Source organism: Phasianus colchicus, chromosome Z (genome assembly GCF_987193195.1).
Source record: "Phasianus colchicus chromosome Z, bPhaCol1.hap1.1, whole genome shotgun sequence".
In the NCBI taxonomy this organism is placed as follows: Eukaryota; Metazoa; Chordata; class Aves; order Galliformes; family Phasianidae; genus Phasianus; species Phasianus colchicus.
Genome location: NC_143476.1, coordinates 17,176,927 through 17,197,024, shown reverse-complemented (window position 1 = coordinate 17,197,024; position 20,098 = coordinate 17,176,927). Strand labels below are relative to the sequence as shown.

Here is a 20,098-nt window from a genome sequence, read left to right as displayed (position 1 = left end):
TTAAATGCAGATTTATAAAGCCTACACTACAAGAAGAACAAGGAAAGGATTTTAGTGAAGGCACTTCCTGATCCTGAAAAAGTCAGGGGGCTTCAAGCCCATCTTGGACTTCAGACCTCACAACTTTGTGGTAAAAGAAAAATTTTAAATAGTGCCTTTGGACTTGATCCTTTTATCCTTAATTGGAGAGTAGTGTTGTGCTCCAAATTAGGTAATGTGTGCCACTAGAATCCATCCAAGTCACAGGAAATACGTGTATCTGGCGTATGTAGAAGGTACACAGAATTTTACAAGTCATGTCTTAGGTTGATGTTGGTTTTCTGTGTGTGTATGTGTGTTCTCAAAGTTTATAGTTCTTACTGTGCTGTGGTTTGTGTTTATTGTAAGTGCTGTTTACTTGAGGGTGTCCAATAGTTTATTCTTCAGAAAGCCACTCAAAGGTTGCATTCTTCGTAAGAGTAGAGGGATTAAATACTTGTAGCCTACTTAATTTTTTGCCTTTTGCATGAGCTGTGGATATAATAAATATGTCTCTGTATAGTTGCAGGACAAATTGATAGGTGTGTGAGTTCTCTTACCTTGTTAATGACTGTAGAAACGACTTTTTGTTTGTCAATAAGAAGGCGTTAATGGAGTATTCACAATTCTGAAATATCAGGATAAGAATCTTAGAATCTTTTATTAAGCACAGAATCACTGTTTTTAATTATTTGTATGTTAATCAGAACTGTCAGTCTTTAAGGCTTCTACTGAAAATATGTAATTTTAACAATTTTGCATTAGCTCATTCACCACTGAATGATTGTGATATTACTTAATTTACAGATAGTATCTCTTCGTGTCACCAGTTTCATTCTGTAATGAAAAGTTGACTTACGAATTATGGTTCCTATTTTCACTTGTTTTTATACCTTTTGAGAACAACACAAATTCTATTGTATGTCTGAAATTTCAATTTTCTACCAGTTCTTCTGCAAGATCTCATCATAAACATAAAACAGGTTTCATTTTATGAAGAGAAAAATCTTAATATCTGTTTGTATTATTTACTTTATTGTAGATATCTTAGACATTCTCTAAGAGTTTCATTGGATTACGATGAGAATTATAGCTGAGATATGAATTCATTTTTGTTGTATTTGTAACAATATTGATAGTCTAAAATTCAGAACCTTAAATTTACAAGAAGCACAGATGGATGTGGTACAGAGCATATCACTAGGCATATCTTGTTAAGTAAGCTGATAAATATTTTTCAACTTTATATGGTCATAGATTGATTTAAGTTGAGTAAGTCCTCTAAAATGATCAAGTCCAACTTTTAAATTAATCTAACTCTGCCAAGTCTGCCACTAAGCCATGATCCTTAAACCCCACATCTACATGTCTTTGAAATGCCTCTTGAGATTCTCAACTATTCTTCTCAGCTAATACCCTGGGCAGGCTGTCCCAAGGTTTTACAGCCATTTCAGTGAAGATTTTTTTCTTTTATCCAAACTAAACCTCTCATGGCACATGTTGAAGTCATTCCTGTTGATTTCTATTGTTTGGGAGAAGAGAGAGACCTTGCTACAACCTCCTTTCAGGTAGTTGTAGAGCCTCCCATTCTTTGGGCTAAGTAATCTATGTTCCCTCAGCTGTACTCGTAAGTGCTGTTTACTAGATCCTTCACCAGAGTCAATGAAAAGTCCCTTGAGAAGCTATGAGAATCAGAGAGGAACTTGTCTTTTCTCTGACAGAGTATGGTAAGACTGTTTGCTTAACTTCTCAGACCACTCATACTTGTGTGTATTCGAGTTATATCCTTTGTTATCCAGCAGAAGAAGGTGGACGTGTTCAGTGTTTGTTTTTTTTTTTGTGAAAAGTGAGGCCAAAACTAAGCAATAAATGAATTCTTTTGATCAGATCATAAAATCACAAAATGCTTTCATTTATATCTATCATATGCTAATAAAATAGAATTTCAATCGAGTATAAAATTTGAAGTCATACTGGGAACAATCGGTATGAGATTAGAATTTAAAACTTTCGTAAACTGGAAACAGTTTTGTAATCAAGCAATTGAATGGAACAGATAAATGGAAGTACATGTCACATGGAAAAACAGTGTAGACTAATCAACTAGCCATTATGGAAGCAGGAGGGGACTATGCATTAAAGAATATCACAGATTCAGAGAGCAATATTTGTGTGGTGTAAAAGGCCATTTTGCCTTCGGGTGGTTTATATGGAAACGTTTTGTGTAAAATAAAGCAGAAATACTCTGTTATACTTCAGATGATGAAAGATTCGGCAAAAATGGGGTATCTAGGTTTTAAAAATGTGAAGAAATGAATGTGTGGGAATGCTTAGCAGAAAAACGAGTAATAATCTGAAGAAACCATACTAAGTGTTTTATGACTATCATCTGTTCAGCTCCAACAGTCTAATAATTGGAAACATGAGACTTTACTTACAGACTGTTAGAAAGACACTCAGTTATATTATGATTGCAGTGGAAGAAAGGAAGAGATGTTTGGAAGAAGTGTTTAATTTGAAGTAATGAAGTAATATATATCACCAAAATGGGTGGTAGACCTGCAGATCAGTATAGACAACTATGGACATTTTCTGGAGTAGTAGCTGCAGCATTTCTCATATATGGTTTTGCTGAATTCCTCTTTAAGAGGTCAAACTGAAGCAAACTCCAGACCAATGGTATCCTGGGCTCCATCAGAAGAGGGGTGGCCAGCAGGGACAGGAAGGTGATTGTCCCTCGCTACTCTGCCCTTGTGAAGACCCATCTGAAGTACAGCGTCCAGGTCTGGGGCACCCAATACAGGAAAGATGTGGAGCTGCTGGAGAAGGTCCAGAGGAGGGCCACAAAGATAATCGGAGGGCTGAAGCATCTCCACTACAAATACAGGCTGAGGGAGCTGGGTTTGTTCATCCTGGAAAAGGTGAAAGTTGAGAGGAGACCTCATTGCAGCCTTTCTAGTACTTAAAAGGGGATAGTAAAAAGAAGTGGAATCAGCTTTTTACTCAGGTAGATACTGATGGGACAAAAGGAATGGTTTTAAGCTCAAGGAGGGAAGGCTTAGATTGGATGTCAGGAGGAAGTTTTTTACTGAGAGAGTGGTGAGGTGCTGGAACAGGCTGCCCTTGAGAGGTTGCGGATCCTCTGTCCCTGGAGGTGTTCAAGATCAGGTTGGATGGGGCACTGGGCAACCTGGTCTAGTACCAGATCTGGAGGTTGGTGGTCCTGCTGTGGCAGGGGAGTTGGAACTTGATGATCCTTGGGGTCTGTTCCAACCCAAGCCATTCAGTGATTCAGGTTTTATTAATACATTTGTCTTTTTTCTCTTGAAGTTACTCTTCAGACTTACAAAACAGCATATTTTGCAGTAACCAGTATGCTATAATGTCATTAATCTGTTTTGTACAAACCATCTTTAATTAGATCAATCAGAATAACGAGAGGAACAGAGTTTTTGTTGAGAACTGGTTGTTCTAATGACAAATCGACTCTACTTATAAATGCTGTCCTTGATGCATCTGCAAAATAATGCAAAATAAATCTGCATTAATGCAAAGTAAATTGCCTGCTTAGAATAAATACTTTTTCTTCTGGCAAACTTCATTTTCACACTTGACAGATATATTTACTATGAAGGAAGAGTGTTTCTTCTTCTCATGAAAGAGCTGCCTGAGTAACTGTATTGCATCTTAAATGTTTCCAGAGTTAGACATTTATTTTTTTTTTTACTGTAGACAGATAAATTTCTGATCAGCTGAGTAATAACTACTAACATTATCAGCGAGAAATGCCATTGCATATTTCCTTACACACTAGAAAATTCTGGATTGTCACTTTACCCCTCCCCATTTATATATGTTGCATATATACCATACCTATGTGTACATATTCAGCTGTATTTATAAAAGAAATATCCTAAATCTCTTAACGTCAGACTTCTATAGTTAAGCTGGAATAGTTTGACACAGAAATAATTTTTTTCCCTTCTGTGAAGAAAAAAAGAAAAAAAGTAAAATCAACATGGAAACAACTTTTTGATATTGTGTTATTCTGTGTTTGGGTGTTACTGTTTTTTCTTTCTTTCCTGGATATAAATTAGAAAGAAATTTTTTTTTTGATAGGTAACAAAATTTGGACAGATATCCACAAATATCTCTGCAAAAATACATTCACTATTTTGTTACAGACTTAAGAACTTCAAAATTATCTGATAAATTGATTTCTTTATTTTTTTATTCGGTTTGCCATTTAAAAGCAGATTATGATCCAAATGGTATTGATGGTAGTTTAAGATATAGGGGCTTATACTTCATTGCTTTGTGTTATGCAAATTGAAAAAAGTGTGTTTTTCATGAATCTGCATTTCAGATTCATGTTGCAGATGGGGAAAAGATTTTAAATTATACCTGCAGAGTCAAATTTTCTTTGAAACAAACATGAATCAGATGTAAATGACTTCTTAAGCTGTACTAGACTCGTGATTTTTCATACATGAGATTTTGAATGACTTCCTCTGAAACTTCGTTAGCTCACTTTCTTATTAAATAAGTTTTGATTAGGACTAAAAGATATCTTGAAATACTGTAAAATGTGTAATACTTTTAAAGCTCAGTTTAGAAACTGACGGAGTTGTAGGAAAAAAACATTAATCTTTTTTGAAATTATTATTTTTCTTCTTTTATTACTTTATAGTAGAAATGCATGCAAACTTGAGCGGCTCTGGAGAAAACAGTGATAAAGTAACCCGTAACCCAAAAAGTCACTTCAGGTATACTTTTGACTAGGGAGGTCTTGACTCTCATGTTAAAGACGATAAGAATTGTGAACACAACCAAGTAACTCAATACATGTTTGTTTTTTTATTTATGTCCAGTGTTTTGTGTAGATATTCAGTGATCTGTAGTTCTGAAACAGAGGGAGTATGCTTATTTTTTTCAAAGCTTTTTTCCATGTCTTTTTTAAAACAAAAAGAAAGCTTTTTTTTTGCATAATACAAGAATCCTTTTCGGATTTCAGGATTTTTAGTTTCATCCTATGTTAAAAATCAGTGGATTATATGTTTTCTTGGGCTTCTGTGCAAGAATCATGGAAGCCTTTAAGGAGAAGTCACACACTTTTGCAGTGCACAGACTTTTAAGTAGATGAGCTTGACCGCTGTCACCAGAGAAGTGGACTGTGTGACTACTTTTCTCGTGCTTTTTTATTACTTTTAAATATATATATTTATATGTATATATGCATATATATATATATCTTTAATTTTTAGATTCCAACAAAGTCACGCAGTTCGGAACTATTTCATGGTGTTTTTGGCAGCTACCATTGCAGATGGTGCCTTGCAAAATTTCAGTACTAATTCCCAGTTCATCAATTCATTTCTCCCTTATGCTTTAACAGTGTTCACTCTAGACAATGTTACTTGACTAACTCACTTACCTTAAACTAATCCTTTCTTACATATTTTCCAGTATAGACCAGTTTTGTTTCTCTTCTGGCCTACCGTTTGCTGTCTGGACAGTTTTCATTGTTTTACCATTCCACTGAGCTGACTGAGTTGAGTGAATTCCAGCTTCATTTCAAATTCTGAAATCTCAGTATATCAAGAACCTTTCAGCGACAAGATCTCCAAATACCTTTCTAGTTGAATTCTGGGCTCTAACCACCACTACTTCTATTTTTTTTTCTGAACTTAAACATATACGGAAATGATTCAATCCATTTTTAGGACTTCAGATATTTTAATGTGGCTTCATAATTTTCACCTCACACTCTTCAGCTTTGACTTTTGAGCTTAACATAGCTTACATGTTTCTGTTTATTCTTACTCATTTTTCAGTGCAAGACTAGTTATATAGTCTATTTGCCTTTTTGGGGTTGTATCTTTTCTCAATTTTGGATGTACTTTTAGCAGTTCTCTGGGTTTTTTTCATCACTTAATGAAATGGAAAGACACTAACAAGCTTCAGAAGTTTTGTTCATACAATTTTGCTGAGCATATTGTAGTCAGTGGAATGAATCTGATGTGTTATCATGAGAAATACTCTAATTCATATATGAAGATTTATGAGACACTTCAGTAAAATTGGTCAGAGTATTAACTCAAATATCTAGGTAATTGTAGATCTTCAAAATAAACTTGCATAACTGAGTAACACAGGCTGATATCCTTAGCTATTGTACGTTGTAGTGTCTTGAAGAGGTGGTGGTTGAAAGAATGCTTTGTCACTTCCCTTCTAGTGTTTAATATTAATTCTGGTTTCTCACATCAGTTGAAGACATCACTTATGAAGGCAGCATTAAATGATTGGTAATTGTTGGAAGTTTTACCAGTGAATGTATACATGTGTTGATATGTATATTATATATATATATAAACATATGTTTATGCACATCAGTGAAGCAAAATACTAATGGTTTTTAAATACAGTAACTTTTTGGTTTAAAAAAAAAAAATTGCTGTTCTGAACTTCTCAAAGACCATGACTAAAGTTGTTAAGAAATCTAGATCTACATTTTCCACATTTTACCTATAGATATAGCTAAACTCCTTTGTGTGTATTCTTGATAATTTATTTAAGTATGTGAAGAAAGAATTGGAGTTAGCTATGGCTGTGAAAATATTTCACAGCAAATTTAATTTTTAGTACAGAAGAAACTATTCAAAATTTTCTTTGAAACTTGAATGTACTTGTTTAGGAGAAGAGTTTATTACTGCCATATGGTATGTTAACTAGGAAAAACCATCATGCATATATGAATAAAACATATATGAATATATATCTTTTACATATGAATAAAATATATAATATATATATTTTATATATGACTAAAAGATATTCACTCTGGATTTCAAAGACTCAGGTAAATATAGGATTAAAAAAATTGATGGTGTATCTTTCAAAAAACGTCTTATAGGCAGGTGGCAGAATTTGCTTTTTGGAAATTGCAAATATTTGTACATCAGATATTTATTCCATTAAGGATTAAGAGCTCAGGTCTGTGTCTGTTTCTTATTTTTGAGAACGAGTAAATTGAGAGCAGTTTACTCCACTGCTGCTTTTGTTGTGCAGGTGGAGTATATGGTCTCTCTGTGAAACAGTTTGCCATGGTTATATTTGTAAAAAGTTGCATGATTTAATTTTACTTCAATACAGTTTATCGTAAAATAGCTTCAGAATTCATTTGCTTCTGGAATAAATGAATGAAATGCTGATTATCAGTTTAGGCATACTTGTGTTTCTTGAAGTAATTTTTTTTTCTAAATTTTTTCAGTAGGCATTAAAAAAATCGTAGAATCATACAGTGTCCTGGGTTGAGAAGGACCACAATGATCATCTCGTTCCAACCCCCTGCTATGTGCAGGGTCACCAACCACCAGACCAGGCTGCCCAGAGCCACATCCAGCCTGGCCTTGAATGCCTCCAGGGATGGGGCATCCACAGCCTCCTTGGGCAACCTGTTCCAGTGCATCACCACCCTCTGGGTGAAAAACTTCCTCCTAATATCTGACCTAAATCTCCCCTGTCTCAGTTTAAAACCATTTCCACTTGTCCTATCACTATCCACCTTGTAAACAGCCGTTCCCCCTCCTGTTTATACGCTCCCTTCAAGTACTGGGAGGCCACAATGAGGTCTCCCCGGAGCCTTCTCTCCTCCAAGCTAAACAAGTCCAGTTCCCTCAACCTTTCCTCATGGGAGAGGTGCTCCAGCCCTCTGATCATCTTAGTGGCCCTTCTCTGGACCTGTTCCAACAGTTCCATATCCTTCAGGTACTGGGGGCCCCAGGCCCAGATGCAGTACTTCAGATGAGGCCTCACAAGAGCTGAGTAGAGGGAGACAATCACTTCCCTCTCCCTGCCAGCCACCCCTTTTTTAACACAGCCCAGAACACAGTTGGCCTTCTGGGCTGCAAGCGCACACTGCTGGCTCATGTCCAGCTTCTCATCCACCAGAACCCCCAAGTCTTTCTCTGCAGGGCTGCTCTCAAGGAGATCTTCCCCCAGTCTGTATAAATACCTGGGATTGCTCTGACCAACTGCAGCACCTTGCACTTGGCCTCGTTGAACCTCATTAGGTTTTCATGGGCCCACTTCTCCAGCCTGTCCCCGTCTGTGTCTGTCTGGCACTCGATGCCATCGTCTGTGTCATTGATGAAGATGATGAAGAGCACTGGTCCCAAGACCAACCCCTGAGGGACACTGCTTGTGACTGGCCTCCACCCTGACACAGAATCATTAATCAGAACCCTTTGGCTGCAACTGGCCAACTAATTCTTAATCCATTGAGCAGTCCATCTTTCAAATCTGTACCTCTCCAATTTAGAGAGCAAGATGTGGTGAGGGACCATGTCAAAGGCTTTGCAGAAGTCCACGTGGATGACATTGTTACCCTTCCCCTGTCCACTGATGCCATCACTCCATCATAGAAGGCCACCAGATTGGTCAGGCAAGATCTGCCCTTGGTGAAACCAAAAGATTTCTTTCTCAGTCTCCAGCTTTTATTTTGACAAAAGATATGAGGTTTGTTAGTTTTCTCGGTGCTGTTTCCAAAGACTGAATAATAGTTTGCTGCTTTGGAACTTCTCATTCTTGCCTTCAAATCTGGTGTAGAAGACCTTTACCTACTATCATATTGTTTCTCTAAGTAATGTAAACTTAACTTGTTAAGCAGTTATAGGCTGCATTTGTGGGTGACATTCTGTGTAATGATACAGCTTAACTGAAACATGTAGCTTTTTTGTTTTCATACGGAACTGAAAATAGTGGATTGTTATTTAATAACAAACCTTGGATAGTACCTCAGAAATATCACAAATTATGTTAGTCAGTGCTTTCACATATGCACAATATTTATTATCCTACTGAGTATAAATACTTCTGTCTTATTGGAAAAAAAAAAATACTGTCATCTTGACAAGATTCCTATATCTCTGCTTCTGAAAGTCTGTCCTATCACTAGTACCTTTTATGGCTGCGTCAATTTACGTAGTACACTTAAAATACATTGATTCAAGAGGCTGTGAAACATAAGGAACTTGACCCAAGAGGCTTTTTATCCAAATATCTAACAGTATATGTCGTCAGATGAAATATGGTGATTATATGCCAGTTGTTAAGATATGGGGCTTTTGATATGGGAAATTGCTGGGAATATTTTCACATAAAAATCCTTTTTATGTAGTGGATAACTTGCTTTTAGTGCAGTCATATAGTATTACTGAAAACGAATTGTAAATCTAAGTTAAAATTTTACTTACAAGATTTCCCATGTATAGAAAGAATATTTCTATAATGTTCTGATAGATGAGAATGATGATATACTATGAGCTTTGGTGCTGCATCTCTTAGATTTGTAATGTTCCTGACAATTTGTACGGTCTTCTGTCACAGTAGGTGAAAAGTACTTAAAAAAGAAATGTTTCACTAATCTGTTTGGGCTGTGTCTGTTTTTTTTTGTTTTTTTGTTTTAAATCTTCTTTGATCTTCTTACTTCTAGGATATTTAATAGTTTTGTTTTAGATTGCTTTTAATTTCACAACCATTATAAAAACAATTATATTAAAGTTTAAAATCTTCAATGAAGCAAGAGTGTATTAATAACCTACCCATATCTAGAGAAGGCTGTCACAAAGTCATGCAGAAGTTGTTAAGGACATCAAAAGCTCACCTGGAATAATATTAACTATTGTCTCGTTTACTAGGAGTCCTCAACATGAAACTGGGCCAAAGAAGTGTCCCATTGTGCTTTTGGTGTTAGTTGGCAGCTTACCATGGCTAGATAAAAGGAAAATAATTGATATGGACAGCAGTCACAGTTTAACAGTAATTCAGTACATTCACTAATTCAGTACAGGAAGCTTCAAGTTAGGAGTTAAACAGATGGGTTTTTTTGATATTTTTTTTTATAGGTAGCTATTTATGCGAGGTTATTTGAAGCATCTTAGTACCAAGAAACCGATTATAGCCTCTGATTTTTGTTTATTCAACAACTGAGAAGTTGAAGTTGAGCTTTCCCTCTGATTATGAAGTAATAGGGTGGTATTGTTGAACAGTGAGATCGAAAAAAGGAGACAGATTTTGATGCAAATGGAAGGAGGGAGCCAGTGCAAAGTGGGAAGAGGTAGCCTGGTCAGTGTTCATAAGGATTTTCAGTATCAGTGGAGCAAAACTGCATTTGTTAAGATTAAAGTAATATTGTAATAAATCAAAATGAAAGCGCAGCGTGGAAGGAGGGTGGATGAGTTAAAGCAACCTATACTGCTAAAGCAATATAAAGGAGCAAGGATGTTCCTTTGCACCTGTATTACATCTGTAGTTTAATGGTGGATTAAATTTTGGTGAAGATTGTACGTATAAGTAGTTTCTCTCAAAATGAGGAGTTAAAATTTGTGCTTCCTCCTTAACTCTAAGCAGTTTGCTGCTGTCTCTCAGTCCTGAAATCTTGCTATTTTACTATATCCAGTGTGTAACCTCAGTATTTCTCTGTCCTTGCCTGCTCAACTTTGCTGAAATTACATCAAAACTGCCAGCAGAACTCCCTTTCCTTGTGCTTGTGTAAGGAGCCACCTCAGCTGACTTAGTTGGGGAAGAAAATGGTTTAAATGGTTTAGCTGTGTATAAGTAATTTATTCCTTGGATGTTAATAAAGTTTGAAGATGATAATTGAATTTGAAGTTAAGATACAAGAGAGAACGATGGAAGAAAAGGTATGAGAAAAGAAAGAAAACCATTCACAAAATCCTGAGAAATTTGTATATAAAATGGCAGAGAGAATAGAGAGATTCTACTTCAGAAATTCTGAAGGAAGGATTTCATAATTATGAGGGAAGTATTGTGGAACCCAACAAAAGATAAGATTTCATGAAGAAGTAAAGTTTGTTTTACAGTGGGAACGTCAAGAAGGTTGTTGTTTCTCACATGTGTTGAAGAAGTAATTATGAATGTTGGCAAGAACGTTTTTTATTGTCAAAGGCAATGAACAGAAATGAACAGAGAGAAGCATCAGGGAAAAATTATAAATTGCATTCTCTTGGAGGTTGGTAATGAAAAGATGAGAAATACAATGGTAGTCTTAGAAATGTGTGAGGTACAAATGTTCTGGTACCATTTTATTTTTCAGTATCTAACTATGTGTGAAACGGTAAGGAAAGAAAAAAAGCTTTACAATTGCTCTTTTCATTTCAAGTTAAATTATTTTGGTTAATGACCTAAACGGTGTGCCAAAATGAAAGAGCAAGCCTAAGATTACATTTTACAAATTATTTGTTCTGTACTCACCTAAAAGATTTTGTAGAATTGTTGCTTAGGTTGGAAGAGACCTTAAAGATCATCTAGTTCCAACCATGGGCGGGTTTGGGGTTTGGCACTAATTCAGTATATAAGCACTCAGTTTTCATAGGGAATTCTGGTAAATTATAATTTAAATAATTATGAACTTTCCTTTATACCAAAGGTAAACTAGCTTCCTTGAAGAATATGAATCAGATATATTCGTTGATAAGTTATGTTTAAGGGTAGTTAAGATTTTAACAGCTCAGCCTGAAAAATCCACTTGAAATAACCTATATATTAATACTTCAGCTATTTATAGAAAGAATCTGGTAGTTATGATGTGAAAGCCATCTATTTTGATTGTACAGTGTTTTCAAAATTGTTTTTGTATCTGGAAAATAAGAGCTTTAAGGAAGGAACCTTCCAAGAATTGATGTCAAATATCCATTGTTTCCTGGTTGTTTGGCATATTTATTTGTTGTGATATGTACCTGTTGTTCTAACATTGTTTTGAACCTCTCTATGTAACATTTATGTGTAATAGTATTAAACCTGAAGAAGGAGGCTTCTTTGCCAAAAGGTAATTTGACAGATTTACTTTTTCAGGTATCTTTTGATATATAATCCTACTGAACAAGAGAGGTTCTCAGTGGTTTCGGTCATCGTGAGTTCACCCAGAGTTAAATTATTATCTCCTTTGGGAAAACCTGTTACTGTCCAGATTAGTGCTGTTTGGGATGGAGCAACTACAGTATCACATGAAGCCTATCAGGTATGCTGCTTTAAGTGAAAAAAATGTATATATTTTTTTTTATTTGACAGATACTGTAGATCAACAGTAAAATAAAGTGAAACGTTAATGTAAATTAATGTAATAATGTAAATTTAAGTATTGTCATTTCTCTCTTCTGTAGGTAATGACATTAATTTAGGGAAAAAAGCATTTTTAACATTAAATTAAAATCTTTCTTAAGCTGATAAATTATTGAACTTCTACTTACTCTGAAAGTAATGCCTCCTATTTATCTCCACGGAATCTACAACAGATACAGAGAGTACTATGACATTATTAAATACTGCAAATTCTCAGCTACAAAACATCCTTTTTCAACATAGTCACCAGCATTACCTATGCATTTTTGCCAGCAATGAAGAGCCTGCATACCTTGCTTATAAAAATCGTATGGCTATCTGAAACATGTCTTTCATGTTGCTATTGTTTACTGTGGAAACACACCAAAGATAATTCAATTATTTTTTTCTGAGTTGTTCTCTGACAAGATTAATTGTTGGTATCTAATGCTATGTGGTAATTAGACAGGATAAAGAAAAAAAAAATAGCTGTCAGGAACTCAAACTCTAAACAAACTGTTTTGAGCGGGTTAGCTTTGATTATGACTCTTCTGTGCAGGTGACTTTGTATTCCTAAACGAATAGAAACAAAGTATAAGACAGTTGCCTTAATTTCCTGTTCAAATTCTGGATTTTTACTTGCATTTTTGGTTACATGTAGCGTTCATATTCAGTTGATTTGCAACATACATCTGTAATAAGTAGCATATTTGCTCAGAACTGCACATCACATATTCAAAATCATTGCATTGTGTAAGTGATCTTGATATTAAGCAAGTCACTAATAGGTACTTTTGTTTGTTAATTCTTCACGTATTCGAGATTTTAATTTTGGAATACCAGTTATAATTTCATGTTCATTTACTTGTAGCAACAGGAGTCATTTTGAGCATATCTTTACTATAAGAAGTTGATATTTTCATCTTTATAGTAATGGCTTTCTCTTTGTTCACAATAGATCTCTTTCTTGGCACATCTACCACCTTTGGGGCTTGGAGTTTACCAGCTTTTGGAAGTTCCAAATTCAGAAGGAATTTTAGCAGACTATAATATATATATGAGCGGAAGGGATAGTGTGCAGGAGAAGCCAGACAGATTTTTCAAGATAAAAGAGATGCAAAATTCTGTGGATAATATAATTTTAGAAAATTCTTACGTGAAACTATGGTTTTCTGGAACATCTGGATTACTGGAGGTATGTTGCATAAGAGTTCAAAACACTGTTATCTTTGTAAGAATTTTTGTTCTTTTTTGTGGAAACTTAACTCTGCCAAACTATTTCAACCATGATTCTCTGTCCTTAGAAAATAAATACAAAAGAAGATGGTAAAAACCATCAAATGAAGGTGGAATTTGCTTGGTATGGAACTACCAGTAATCGTGATAAGAGTGGAGCTTATCTCTTCTTACCAGATGGAGACGCCAAGGTAAAACTTTTCTTTGCACAGAGATTCTAATCTTACAGTATTTTGAAGCCTTCTGCATATTTAACTTAGATAAATAGTTTTTTGCTAACATTGAGATACATCTGTGTGACTTTATATAGTCATGTCAGTTATTGAAATTATTGGTATGACTTTATTCTTCACAGTCCTGAATTTGGATTTAAAAACAAAAGGAAAGAAAAGCAGTAATTTCAAAGTGCAAAAATATGCAAAATATTTGATTCACTAAGGAATTTAAGATGCTGGACTTTACAAGAAGTTGAGCAGGATGTGACTATTCACAGTCTGTTATATCACTTTCAGGTTGTACGTTGAAATGTATAGGAGATACTGATTGATCAGTATTTGCACTTTTCCAATTCTCCTGATTTCTTGGTGATGATTGAGGAGCTTCCAGCTCAGAGTGTAGTATTTTTTAACTGAGATTTGTGCATGTAGCTTAATATAGTAGTTAAGATGCAGAGTCTCAGGTGATGAATACATACAGAGAGAGTAGCAAACCAAACATCTGTTTTGGTTAAGGTGCCTATTTGCCTATCACAATTTTAACTACTTAATTATTGGAAGGTAAGAGTACATTCCTACTGGTTTTCTAGTTGGAAATTCAGAAATTACAGTGTTTTTAAGCTGGCTTTAAATAACCAAAAGAAATCCACTGTAGCACTTTTGGAATGGGAATGTTGGTATTTCAGAAAATAAATGATAAAAATAATGAACTGTTGTAAGAAGCTTGGTAGTTTGCAACATATGTCCTTTGCACATATTCTTCTGGGGAGGTTAAAGTTAAATGTATAAAATAGATTTAGATTTGAGTTGGCCCCTATTGGAAATATGAGGCGGTAACCATTCTGTTGTATTATGCATGAATCAGCCTACAGCTGGACAGAATCATTTCCTTTTCTCTTAGCAGTCTCACCTAGAAACATTCTGTTTAAGATCTGCCAGTTGGTAGTTTTGATTTACATGTTTGTATCCATTATGTTCAACAGAGCTCAATCTTAAATTCCAAATGTCATAGATTTCGGTTGATAAATGCCCAAACAATACATAAAAGCACTTTTTAAAAAAAAAAGAATTATCTTTCATCAGCTATATTTTCAAACTCTTGACTGTATTAATTTAAATGCTACTTTGTCTTTTGCTTAAAAACTGTCATGAGTAAAGAAATGTGTTATATGAGTACAGTGCAGCTAGAAAATAATATACACACTGGATTTTTAGAATAGAACTAGATTTTTACATAACATAAAGTGTGGTATGTTCAGATTTTTGTAGAATAAAAATGAAATCATGATACTTTAAAAAATTCTACTTCTTCCATATACAAGCAGGATCATTTGGTTAGAATTTTAATAACAAGAATTATCCCACTGGGAATAACAATGTGATTTTATTGTAGTTTCTAAAACATCTTCAACTAATACTTGCTTTCTTAAAAGAAATGCCATCTGTTCAGGATTCTCAGTGCGAGGTGGATTAACTAGCACTTCCTAAGTCCTAATGAGAAGTGGCATGATAATGTATAAGCAGTTTTCTTGATCGAGGGTAGGTGATACTTTCCTTCTTTTTTTCCATGTTTTACAAAAAAATTTGCAAAAAGCATGTCATAAAATCATTAATGATGGAAAAGGTCCATGACATCATCAAACCCAATTATCCACCTAACATTACAAGTCCACTGCTAAAGCACGTCCCTAAGTGCTGCATCCATATGTCTCTTAAATACCTCCAAGAATGGCAACTCCACCACTTCTCTGGGCAGCCTCTTCCAGTGCCTAAGCTCTTTTTCTGGGAAGAAATTCATCCTGATATCCAGTCAAAACCTTCCACAATGCAACCTTAGGCCATTTCATTGAGTCCTGTTCCTTATCACCTGGGAAAAGTTTGACAGCCAGGTGCTGCACACAGTGGTTAGCCTTGTAGAATGCTGTAAAATTGGATGCAGTTCATTAACTTTAGCCTATCCAGATCCTTCTGTAGAGCCTTTCTACCCTCAAACAGGTGAACACTGCCACCCAACTTGGTGTCATTGACAATCTCACTGAGGATTCACCCAGTCCCCGACAATGCCAGGATCGTTGATAAAGGATTAAACAAAGCCAGTGCCAATACTGAGAAATGTTACTTGTGACCATTCATGACTAATCTTTTGTAACTTCATTCACATCAACCCTTTGGGTCTAGCCATCCGGCCTGTTTTTTACCCAGCAGATGGAGCATCTGCATCCAGTTTCTCTGGGAGAAAGCTGTGTGTGAAACACTTTGCTGAAGTCCAAGTAAGCTACACCCACAGCTTTTTCCTCATCCACTAAGTGGATTATCTTGTCATAGGAGATTGGTCAGACAGGACCTGCCTTTTGTAAACCCATGCTGTTTGGTTTTGTTCAGCTGGTTGTCCCCTATTTATCCTTCCTGCCCTTCCTGTAGATGCACGTCACTTTGGCAACCTGTAGTCATCTGGGACCTCCCCACTTAGCTGAGACCACTGGTACGTTTTTGAAAGTGGCTTGGCAGTTATGCCAGCTCTTTTTTTCCCCTTACGTGGATCCCATCTGGAGTCTTAGATCTGTGGGTGTCCAAGTAGTGTAGCAAAATGTCATCAGCAAACTTGATGAGAGGTGCAGTCAATCCTGTCGTCTGTGTCACTGATAAGGATGTTAAAGATTACTGGTCCGAAGATTGCCAGCCTCCACCAGGACATGAAGCCATTGACCATAACCCTCTGGCTGTGACCTTCTAACCAATTCCTTATCTTGCAACTGTAGAGAGATACCACAGTACTCATCTTGCACATATGTATTTTCTGCAAAGTAAAGCAGAAGCAAAAGATAATGGGGAAAATACAGGCTGTATCTTAAATTCTGAATGTCAGTGCTGCTGACATTTTTGCTGACTGACAGTATTCCAGCATTTGGAGGAGAGGACCTTTTTGTCACACATCACAACAAATACACAGTAATACATCCCGTTTATGAATTGAAAACGTTCTTCTCTGCTTTTGTGAAAGATGATGAACTGTGTAAATCTGTTTGATCTGGGGTGAAACATCACTGTTCTGTAAGCAGGCTAAACTTGTTCACTGTATTTTGTTTTATGTATTTAAGACAAATCAATTTACGATTACCTACTCACAGGCTGTGGTCAACATCAGTAAGGAACAGAACAAAGCGGTTTTTCCTAGAGTCAGAGCTAACTGTTTGTGGGATCGATGTGAGTTGTTCTTTTTCTTGCTTTACAGAATAATTTTTCAATAAAATAGACTTCTTAGATATGCCCAAGCTGGGAAATTGTCTCTCAGGCAGCTGTGCCTATGCACATATATATGTACCGTGCATACTTATGTACACCCAGAATTTATAATAATAGATGTTTTTATCATACAGGATCTCTAGCGCTGGAGTTTTTCACTATGTCCAGTTCCCTTTCTTGCTTTGTCTCTGTGGTTGGACTTGATTTCCTGATTATAGTCTCTAGCTTTTACAGCAGCAGCTGCTGCTACTAGTTTTTAAAAAAATGCTTTCTTTAATGACAGATCCCTTTTTGTGTCTATCAGGACTACCTATTGCATTTACTTGTCAGATAAAATGAATCTACATTATCTAACTGCTTAGCCCTTGAAGCCCAAGGAAAAGATAACAGTATCTGCATTTTTATTAGCCAGATTAGGATGTTCTGCTGTACAAATGGAGAGACTGTCCATTTAGAATATTAGTCTATATCCTTCTTTAGATCTTCCCTCTGAAACAGGTAGAGGCCTATTCCTCAAGCATAGGATCCTGTCTCTGAATGCCTTCCTTGTTTTTGCATGCCTGATAACAGGAAATGAAAAGTATGTAGGGCCAGTTAGCTGGAGAATGCTCACAGTACTCCAGTATCAGCTCCCTTTGAAGTGTCTTTTCTCTCCTTGGTGATATGCATTTCCTTTAAGGATCACAAGTATCACTTAGAGATCTGCCCTACATGGTGCTTTTTTGTTTTTTGAAGTACTAAAATTGCTGTTGTTTCTCTCGTACCATGTATTCTTAAAATAGTTCTTAGCATTCATGGCATTTTATTTGTTTTCTGAAACACTTGTATGCACTGCCATGTGAATCGTAATGAACTACTGAGAAGCCATTTTCCTTGACTTTGTTTTGACTTCTTGCTTTAAGCCTCAAGCATATCAAGAGCAATTGAGTCTGCCTGGAAGCTTTCCTCTGGACATTTTTGGTGCAGAAGTCATGTGCTATACCAGTCCTGTGCCAGAAATTTATAGGCTACATTAATGTTAGTAGTAGATGGTTAGTAGTACTTCAGTTGACTTCAGTGGAGAAGTCTTACTAGCCATATTTCATGCCTTCAAGCTATAACATGCCATGCCAGCTTCTATGAAAGCCAATAAACCTTTACACGAAGGCAAGTGTCCAGTCATTCCTCTCCAACTGGCACTTCAGCACAGAGGTCTTGCTGGGTAGCTTAGGATACCGCTGGGACCGGCGACATACTGTTCTGCTCTAAATAGTCTCCCTTTAAATTTCTACCTCACCATTTTTTCATCTTCCAAGAGCAAGCTGTTATATTTCTCTGGAAAATTGGTACTCAAAAATGGTTTCTCGACCCATGATTCTATTATCCTGTTTCTGAAAACATGGCTAAACAAAACCTGTCACAAAAGGCTGCTGAGCCTTGGACAATGAAGCTGATACCAAGGAAGCTGGGGGAATCGGGTATTATGGCTGCTATTCTTTTTAACTGTTTAAGAAATGAAGTTTTGAGACTGTACATGAGCTTTGAAAATAGTTCTGTAGTTGTTTGTTCCCTTCATTTAGAAAGTGTCTGAACAGCAAGAGACCTATTTTTGCATCTCAAATCTTCAGATCAAATATATCTTTGTTTTTCAAAGTCACGATCTGTTCACAAGCCTTTGTGCATCTCACTAGGGAAATTTACAGTGGTACTAGACTAATTGTTCATTCAGTGCATAGAGTTCCCCTGCTTAAAGGTCTAATTCATTGAAGTATTTTCAGTACAGCAAATCTGGTCACTATGTCTTTACAGGTTCTGAATGCAGTGTGCTTCCAGATGGCTTCTAAGATTCTCTTCCTAGGATTAGTGCTTTTCTAAGTGATAAGTATGCATTAGGAGTGTTCCTTGTTCCCTCAGTACCATACTTGTTCAAGTTTCCTATTTCCCCAACAATCAGAAAGCAGCAAGCATCCTTGAGGACTTTTGGTTTATTTTTCCACAAGTTATTTAGGAAAAAAGTCTGAACCCCTCTTCACCATAACCTCCTGTTAGGTAGTTGTAGAGATTGATAAGATCTCCCATGAGCTGCAAACTAAACAACCCCAGTTCCCTCACAGCTGTTTCCCATCAGACTTGTGTTCCAGACCCAGCTTCATTGCCCTTCCCTGGACATGGTTCAGGGCCTCGGTGTCTTTCTTGTAGTGAGCCCATTGATTGGAAGAGCTGATATGAATATATGTACAGCTTGGAGACTGGCATATGAATTTGTTGCATTGCCTCAGAACCTGAGAACTGTTAAGTGCATCTCATTTCAGCTTTCTACTGGTATTGGAACAGTGTATTTTGATAATAGTTGTCAGTATTGCCATCATGTTTTATGCTAACAGGTTAGTTGGTATAATATTCCTCTAGGTTTTTTTTATTAAAAAAAAAAAAGAATCTACTTTTAGTAAGTTCACAGACTTACTACAAATAGCATCTCTCCATTTTACTGCTTTGTTTTTAGATAAATTGCAGGGCTTGGAACTCATAATCCCTACTGAGAAATATTCTTTCAAACAAAGAAATAAGGCCATAATTTAAGTATTACTTCGCTCACAGAATGTATGTTGCAGACTGCTGCTTATGTAATTAGTGTTCTCCTCTGCAGTAATTGGTAAGGTTATTTGCGTGACCTGAAGACCACAGGTTTCTCATTTTCTGGTAGTTCTCTTGGCTTTTTGCCAAACTGAGGATCTTCTTGCCCTAACCACCATGGAGGATTTGGTAAGGTTTAGTTATTCCTGCACAGTAATGATGTTTTAATCTAAACGTGTTTTAGGAGGAAGTAGTCACAGCTTATCTGGGTTGGTCTTTTCTGCTTGCATGATAGATAAACAGAGATAGCAATCTCTTCTGCAAGGGGTATAGGAGAGATACAGTTTCCAGTGACTGATCTTGTCAGTTTTTCAAGACAAGAGAATCCAAAACCTAGCTCATATTCTAAGCTGAGGCCTGATCTTCAGACATTTGTTATCATAGAACACTATGGCTTTCTTACCCTTTTAATACTTAACTCCTCCTGTATTTCTGATCTAGTAAATGTATTTTTCATGACATTCTGTCTGTTCTACTGACAGACTAAGACACTTTAGAATTTGCCTAGCATTTTCTCAGATCAATTGTTGAATAGCTTTGTTTCCTCATAAGGGTTTCTGTACTGCTTAACTGTATAAAATGTTGGTGTTAGTTGAACATATGGTAAGAATATTTTCTTCATGAAATAATACGTGTTACCAGAGTCTAAGAAA

At 36.1% G+C, this 20,098-nt stretch overlaps 1 protein-coding gene across 2 annotated transcripts in view; it reads left to right on the top strand.

Annotated features, from left to right (window-relative positions):
- The window catches only part of MAN2A1 (mannosidase alpha class 2A member 1), a 110,622-nt gene that overhangs the window by 62,201 nt on the left and 28,323 nt on the right, over window positions 1-20,098 (top strand). For both annotated transcript variants that reach the window (XM_031602663.2, XM_090130607.1), the window contains 3 exons: window positions 11,893-12,058; window positions 13,097-13,333; window positions 13,443-13,565. In XM_031602663.2, coding sequence (XP_031458523.2) covers window positions 11,893-12,058; window positions 13,097-13,333; window positions 13,443-13,565 — 526 coding nt within the window. The remainder of the gene's footprint in view (window positions 1-11,892; window positions 12,059-13,096; window positions 13,334-13,442; window positions 13,566-20,098) is intronic.